The sequence below is a fragment of the Neopsephotus bourkii genome, unplaced genomic scaffold (genome assembly GCF_033783945.1).
Source record: "Neopsephotus bourkii isolate Nb327-2 ecotype Australia unplaced genomic scaffold, CSIRO-AGI_Nbou_v1 NB_265, whole genome shotgun sequence".
In the NCBI taxonomy this organism is placed as follows: Eukaryota; Metazoa; Chordata; class Aves; order Psittaciformes; family Psittacidae; genus Neopsephotus; species Neopsephotus bourkii.
Window position 1 is genome coordinate 1 of NW_026900774.1, and position 8,630 is coordinate 8,630.

At 58.4% G+C, this 8,630-nt stretch overlaps 1 protein-coding gene across 1 annotated transcript; it reads left to right on the top strand.

Annotated features, from left to right (window-relative positions):
* Positions 1–284: 284 nt before the first annotated feature.
* On the top strand, positions 285–7,762 carry LOC133208356 (proto-oncogene vav-like; the record flags this gene model as incomplete). Its single annotated transcript, XM_061346181.1, has 7 exons — positions 285–353; positions 1,474–1,560; positions 1,644–1,729; positions 2,768–2,900; positions 3,672–3,781; positions 3,882–3,983; positions 7,647–7,762. Coding segments are annotated over 7 exons (703 nt in total), but the record flags the coding sequence as incomplete, so codon positions are not given.
* Between the last annotated feature and the right edge of the window lie 868 nt (positions 7,763–8,630).

Below are 8,630 nucleotides of genomic sequence, written 5' to 3' on the forward strand. Positions count from 1 at the left end.
AAGGAATGGGGTAATGGGGGTAATGGGGCTATGGGGGTGATGGGGTAATGGGGTTAATGGGTCAGTGGGGCAATGGGGGTTATGGGGGCAATGGGGACAGTGGGGGTAATGGGGCAATGGGGGCAATGGGGTTAATGGGGCAATGGGGGCAATGGAGCAATGGGGGTCATCAAGGCTCCATAGAGCACCCTTGGCTCCATCCCTATGGGGTCCCCCTGGTATCCCTTTGGGAACGCTTTGGGATGGGGGGGGCCCATTCCTGACCCCCCACCCCGGCCCCATAGGAGCTGGTGAGGTTGACCCCGGAGCCAGGCGAGAGGGAGAGGCTGAAGGTGGCCCTGGATGCCATGAGAGTGGGTTCGGGGGGGTCCTGGGGGGTCTGTGGGGTTCTATGGGGTTCTATGGGGTCCTATGGGGTCCTATGGGGTCCTATGGGGTCCTATGGGGCTCTTGGAGGGGTTTGGGGGGGTCCTGAGGGGTCCTTTGGGGTCCTATGGGGCTCTTGGATGGGTTTGGGGGGGTCCTGGGGGGTCCTTTGGGGTCCTATGGGGCTCTTGGATGGGTTTGGGGGGGTCCTGGGGGGTTTGGGGGTCTGTGGGGTCCTATGGGGCTCTTGGATGGGTTTGGGGGGGGTCCTGGGGGGGTCCTTTGGGGTCCTATGGGGCTCTTGGATGGGTTTTGGGGGGTCCTGAGGGGTTTTGGGGTCCTGGGGCTCTTGGATGGGTTTGGGGGGGTTCTGGGGGGTCCTTTGGGGTCCTATGGGGCTCTTGGATGGGTTTGGGGGGGTCCTGGGGGGTTTTGGGGGTTCTATGGGCTCTTGGGTGGGTTTGGGGGGGTCCTTTGGGGTCTTGGGGTCCTATGGGTCCTTTGGGGGGTCTTGAGGGGTTTGGGGGGGTCCTGGGGGGTTGTGGGTTGGGGGGGGTTTTGGGGGTTGGGGGTTGGGGTTGGGGGTTGGGGGGTTTGGGGTGTCCTTTGGGGTCCTATGGGGCTCTTGGATGGGTTTGGGGGGGTCCTGGGGGGTCCTTTGGGGTCCTATGGGGCTCTTGGATGGGTTCGGGGGGGGGGGTCCTATGGGGCCCTATGGGGTTCTATGGGGCTCTTGGGTGGGTTGGGGGGGGTCCTGGGGGGTCCTTTGGGGTCCTATGGGGCTCTTGGATGGGTTTGGGGGGGTCCTGAGGAGGTTTGAGGGGGTCCTATGGGGTTTAAATGGGTTTGGGGGGGTCATGAGGAGGTTTGGGGGGTCCTATGGGGCTTTTGGGGGTGTTTGGAGGGGTCCTGATGGGGTCTTGGGGGGCACCCAATGGGTCCTTGGGGGGGGGGTCTTGAGGGGGATCTGGGGGGGCTCCCATTGGGTTTTGGAGTACCCGAGAGGATGCTGGGATAAACGTGGGGGGGTTTCTATGGGGGTTTTGGGGGTCTCGGGGGTACTTGGGGGTATAAGGGGGGGGGGGGGTCCCTGACGGTGCCCCCCAGGACCTGGCTCAATGCGTGAATGAGGTGAAGCGGGACAACGAGACCCTGAAGCAGCTCACGAGCATCCAGCTCTGCCTCCATAACATGGTGGGGACCCCCCCTGCCCCCCAACACCCCATGGGGCCCCACACCCACCCCATGGCACCCCCCTTGTCCCATCCCCCCCCCAGCCGCAGTCCCTGGCGCAGTTTGGGCGCCTCAAGATCGATGGGGAACTGAAGGTGTCGAGCACGGAGCGGAGATCCAAGGTGGACAGGTAGGGGGAGGGGAGGGACACCACGTGTCCAGTACCCCATACCCCATCCCCCATACCCCATACCCCATACCCCATACCCCATACCCCATACCCCATACCCCATACCCCATCCCCCATACCCCATCCCCCATACCCCATACCCCATATCCCATACCCCATACCCCATACCCCATATCCCATATCCCATACCCCATACCCCATACCCCATATCCCATACCCCATACCCCATACCCCATACCCCATACCCATCCCCATATCCCATACCCCATACCCCATATCCCATACCCCATACCCCATACCCCATCCCCATCCCCATACCCCATCCCCCATACCCCATATCCCATACCCCATACCCCACACCCCATACCCCATACCCCATACCCCATACCCCACACCCCATACCCCATACCCCATAATAACCCCATACCCCATATCCATACCCCATACCCATACCCCATACCCCATATCCCATACCCCATACCCCATACCCCATACCCCATATCCCATACCCCATACCCCATACCCCCCATATCCCATACCCCCATATCCCATACCCCATACCCCATACCCCATACCCCATACCCCATACCCCATACCCCATACCCCATATCCCATACCCCATACCACATACCCCATATCCCATACCCCATACCCCATACCCCATACCCCATATCCCATACCCCATACCCCATACCCCATACCCCATACCCCATATCCCATACCCCATACCCCATACCCCATATCCCATACCCCATACCCCATACCCCATACCCCATATCCCATACCCCATACCCCATACCCCATATCCCATATTCCATATCCTATACCCCATACCCCATACCCCATACGGGTCCCTATCTCTCTCCCCCCATACCCCATATCCCATACCCTGATACCCCATACCCCATATCCCACACCCCACACCCCATATCTGATATCCCATACCCCATACCCCATATCCCATACCCCATATCCTATATCCCATATCCCATAATAACCCCATATCCCATACCCCATATCCCATATCCCATATCCCAGGTACGGATTCCTCCTGGACAAGGCTCTCATCATCTGCAAGCGCCGGGGGGACTCCTATGAGGCCAAGGACGTCGTGGACCTGCAGAGCCACCAAGTGCGGGATGGGGGCATCAGTGCCCGCGATGGCAAGAAGGTACCTGGATCCCAGTGGATCCCAGTGGATCCCAGTGGATCCCAGTATCCATGTCCATGGTGGGCTCCAGCATCCATATACCAAGTGTCCATGTCCATAGTGGGTACATAGAAACCTGGACATGGTCTCCAGTGATGTCCCCATTGCCCCCATTGACCCATTGACCTTCCCGTTGTGCCCCATTGACCCACTGACCTTCCCATTGTTTCCCACTGACCCAATGATGTCCCCATTGACCCAACGAGGTCCCCATCGACCCAATGATGTCCCCACTGTCCCAATGATGTCCCCATTGTGCCCCGTTGACCCATTGACCTCCCCATTGACCCAACGATGTCCCCATTGACCCAATGAGGTCCCCATTGACCCAACGAGGTCCCCATCGACCCAACGATGCCCCCATTGACCCAACAAGGTCCCCATCGTGCCCCATTGACCCAGTGATGTCCCCATCGACCCAAGAGGTCCCCATTGACCCAGTGGTGTCCCCATTGCCCCCATTGTCCCAGTGATGTCCCCATTGCCCCCAGTGCCCCAGTGATGTCCCCATTGTCCCCATTGCCCCAGTGCGGTCCCAGTGCCCCAGTGATGTCCCCATTGTCCCAGTGATGTCCCCATTGTGCCCCATTGCCCCAGTGATGTCCCCATTGCCCCCATTGATACCCCATTAATGCCCCCATTGATGCCCCATTGATGCCCCCATTGATACCCCATTGATGCCCCCATTGATACCCCAGTATCAGGGTGCTGCTGACCCCATTGCCCCCACAGTGGACCCACACATTCCTGCTCATCGAGGCTGGAGGTCTCCAGGGCTACGAGCTCTTCTTCAAGACCCATGAGCTGAAGAAGAAGTGGCTGGAGCAGTTCGAGATGGCCCTGTAGGTGCACCCAGGGGGGACGTCACCCATTGGGGTCCGCTGGTCCTTGGGGGTCAATGGTGCCCATCCCATCCCATATCCCCCCATGTTGTCCTCCCAGGTCCAACATCTTCCCTGAGCACGCGCTGGCCGATGGGCACGAGTTCCAGATGTTCTCCTTCGAGGACACCACCTCCTGCAGGGCCTGCCAGATGCTGCTCAGGTGGGAGCCCAAAGCCACGTCACCCACCCATGGTGGCTCCAGTCCATCCCATGATGTCCTGCACCCATCCCATAATAGCCCCAACCCATCCCATGGTGGCTCCAAGCCATCCTATGGTGTCCGGCACCCATCCCATGATGTCCTGCACCCATCCCATAATATCCCCAACCCATCCCATGGGGGGCTCCAACCCATCCCATGATGGCTCCAACCTATCCCATGGTGTCCTGCACCCATCCCATAATATCCCCAACCCATCCCATGACATCCTGCACCCATCCCATAATATCCCCAACCCATCCCATGATGGCTCCAACCCATCCCATAATATCCCCAACCCATCCCATGACATCCTGCACCCATCCCATAATATCCCCAACCCATCCCATGATGGCTCCAACCCATCCCATGATGTCCTGCACCCATCCCATAATATCCCCAACCCATCCCATGACATCCTGCACCCATCCCATAATATCCCCAACCCATCCCATGATGGCTCCAACCCATCCCATGGTGTCCTGCACCCATCCCATAATATCCCTAACCCATCCCATGACATCCTGCACCCATCCCATAATATCCCCAACCCATCCCATGACATCCTGCACCCATCCCATAATATCCCCAACCCATCCCATGATGGCTCCAACCCATCCCATGGTGTCCTGCACCCATCCCATAATATCCCTAACCCATCCCATGACATCCTGACCCATCCATAATATCCCCAACCATCCATGTCTGCACCCATCCCATAATATCCCCAACCCATCCCATGATGGCTCCAACCCATCCCATGACGTCCTGCACCCATCCCATAATATCCCCAACCCATCCCATGATGGCTCCAACCCATCCCATGATGTCCTGCACCCATCCCATAATATCCCGAACCCATCCCATGATGTCCTGCACCCATCCCATAATATCCCCAACCCATCCCATGGTGTCCTGCACCCATCCCATAATATCCCCAACCCATCCCATGACATCCTGCACCCATCCCATAATATCCCCAACCCATCCCATGACGGCCTCAAAACCCATCCCATGGTGTCCTGCACCCATCCCATAATATCCCCAACCCATCCCATGACATCCTGCACCCATCCCATAATATCCCCAACCCATCCCATGACATCCTGCAGCCCATCCCATAATATCCCCAACCCATCCCATGACGGCCTCAAATCCCATGGTGTCCTGCACCCATCCCATAATATCCCCAACCCATCCCATGGTGTCCTGCACCCATCCCATAATATCCCCAACCCATCCCATGGTGTCCTGCACCCATCCCATAATATCCCCAACCCATCCATGATGGGCTCCAACCCATCCCATGGTGTCCTGCACCCATCCCATAATATCCCCAACCCATCCATGATGGCTCCAACCCATCCCATAATATCCCCAACCCATCCCATGGTGTCCTGCACCCATCCCATAATATCCCCAACCCATCCCATGGTGGCTCCAATCCATCCCATGATGTCCTGCACCCATCCCATAATATCCCCAACCCATCCCATGGTGGCTCCAATCCATCCCATGATGTTCTGCACCCATCCCATAATATCCCCAACCCATCCCATGATGGCTCCAACCCATCCCATGACGTCCTGCACCCATCCCATAATATCCCCAACCCATCCCATGATGGCTCCAACCCATCCCATGATGTCCTGCACCCATCCCATAATATCCCCAACCCATCCCATGATGGCTCCAACCCATCCCATGATGTCCTGCACCCATCCCATAATATCCCAAATGGATATGATGGGTGGGTGCAAGGTGGGTCCATGATGGATGGGTTCAAGGGGTCTCCATGGGTGGGTTCAAGGGGTCTCCATGGGTGGGTTCAAGGGGTCTCCATGGATGGGTTCAAGGGGGCTCCATGGGTGGGTTCAAGGGGTCTCCATGGGTGGGTTCAAGGGGTCTCCATGGGTGGGTTCGAAGGGCTCGATGGGTGGGTTCAAAGGGTCTCCATGGGGTAGTTCAGGGGTCTCCATGGGTGAGTTCAAGGGGTCTCCATGGGTGGGTTCAAGGGGCTCCATGGGTGGGTTCAAGGGGTCTCCATGGGTGGGTTCAGGGGCTCCATGGGGTGGAGTCTCCAAGGGGCTCCTATGGGTGGGTTTCAAGGGGCTCCATGGGTGGGTTCAGGCAATCCCTATGTGGTGCAAGGGCTCCATGGTGTTTTCAAGGCTCTATGGAATGGGTCCAAGGTGCTCCATGGGTGGGTTCAAGGGGTCTCCATAGATGGGTTCAAGGGGCTCCATGGGGTGAATTTTTCAAGGGTCTCCAGGGCGGGCTCAGGGATTCTTCATGGGTGGGTTCAAGGGGTCTCCATGGGTGGGTTCAAAGGGTCTCCATGGGGGGGTTCAAAGGGTCTCCATGGGTGGGCTCAGGGGTCTCCATGGGTGGGTTCAAGGGGTCTCCATGGGGGGGTTCAAGGGGTCTCCATGGGTGGGCTCAGGGGTCTCCATGGGTGGGTTCAAGGGGCTCCATGGATGGGTTCAGGTGTTTCCATGGGGGGGTTCAAGGGGCTCCATGGGTGGGTTCAGGGGGCTCCATGTGTGGGTTCAAGGGGTCTCCATGGGTGGGTTCAAGGGGTCTCCATGGGTGGGTTCAAGGGGCTCCATGGGTGGGTTCAAGGGGTCTCCATGGGGGGGTTCAAGGGGTCTCCATGGGTGGGTTCAAGGGGTCTCCATCTCCATGGGGGGGTTCAAGGGGTCTCCATGGGTGGGTTCAAGGGGTCTCCATGGATGGGTTCAGGGGTCTCCATGGGTGGGTTCAAGGGGTCTCCATGGGTGGGTTCAGGGGGCTCCATGGGTGGGTTCAAGGGGTCTCCATGGGTGGGTTCAGGGGTCTCCATGGTTGGGTTCACGGGGTCTCCATGGGTGGGTTCAAGGGGTCTCCATGGGTGGGTTCAAGGGGTCTCCATGGATGGGTTCAAGGGGTCTCCATGGGTGGGTTCAAGGGGTCTCCATGGGTGGGTTCAAGGGGCTCCATGGATGGGCTCAAGGGGTCTCCATGGGTGGGTTCAAGGGGTCTCCATGGGTGGGTTCAAGGGGTCTCCATGGGTGGGTTCAAGGGGTCTCCATGGGTGGGTTCAAGGGGTCTCCATGGGTGGGTTCAAGGGGTCTCCATGGGTGGGTTCAAGGGGTCTCCATGGGTGGGTTCAAGGGGTCTCCATGGGTGGGTTCAAGGGGTCTCCATGGGTGGGTTCAAGGGGCTCCATGGGTGGGTTCAGGGGTTATGGGTGGGCTGGGGTTTGGGTGGGTTCAAGGGGTCTCCATGGGTGGGCTCAAGGGGTCTCCATGGGTGGGTTCAAGGGGTCTCCATGGGGGGGTTCAAGGGGTCTCCATGGGTGGGTTCAAGGGGTCTCCATGGGTGGGTTCAAGGGGTCTCCATGGGGGGGTTCAAGGGGTCTCCATGGGTGGGTTCAAGGGGCTCCATGGGTGGGTTCAAGGGGTCTCCATGGGTGGGTTCAAGGGGTCTCCATGGATGGGTTCAAGGGGTCTCCATGGGTGGGTTCAAGGGGTCTCCATGGATGGGTTCAAGGGGTCTCCATGGATGGGTTCAAGGGGTGTCCACGGGGGGGTTCAAGGGGTCTCCATGGGTCCATGCCCATGCCCCCCATGCTGCTGTCCCCAGGGGCACCTTCTACCAGGGCTATCGGTGCAGCCGGTGCTGGGCCCCCGCGCACAAGGAATGTCTGGGGCGGGTGGGGACCTGCGGTAGGGCCAGCACTGGTGAGAGCTGGGAATGGGGTGGGATCATCATGGGATGGGATGGGATCATCATGGGATGGGGTGGGATCATCATGGGATGGGGTGGGATCATCATGGGATGGGATGGGATCATCATGGGATGGGTTGGGATCATCATGGGATGGGTTGGGATCGATCATGGGATGGGTTGGGATCATCATGGGATGGGTTGGGATCATCATGGGATGGGTTGGGATCATCATGGGATGGGATGGGATCATCATGGGGTGGGATGGATCATCATGGGATGGGATGGGATCATCATGGGAGGTGGGATCATCATGGGATGGGGTGGGATCATCATGGGGTGGGATCATCATGGGATGGGATGGATCATCATGGGATGGGTTGGGATGATCATGGGATGGGTTGGGATCATCATGGGATGGGTTGGGATCATCATGGGATGGGTTGGGATCATCATGGGATGGGTTGGATCATCATGGGATGGGTTGGGATCATCATGGGATGGGTGGGATCATCATGGGATGGGATGGGATCATCATGGGATGGGTTGGGATCATCATGGGATGGGTTGGGATCATCATGGGATGGGTTGGGATCATCATGGGATGGGTTGGGATCATCATGGGATGGGTTGGGATCATCATGGGATGGGTTGGGATCATCATGGGATGGGTTGGGATCATCATGGGATGGGTTGGGATCATCATGGGATGGGTTGGGATCATCATGGGATGGGTTGGGATCATCATGGGATGGGATGGGATCATCATGGGATGGGTGGGATCATCATGGGATGGGATGGATCATCATGGGATGGGTTGGGATCATCATGGGATGGGTTGGGATCATCATGGATGGGTTGGGATCATCATGGGATGGGATGGGATCATCATGGGGTGGG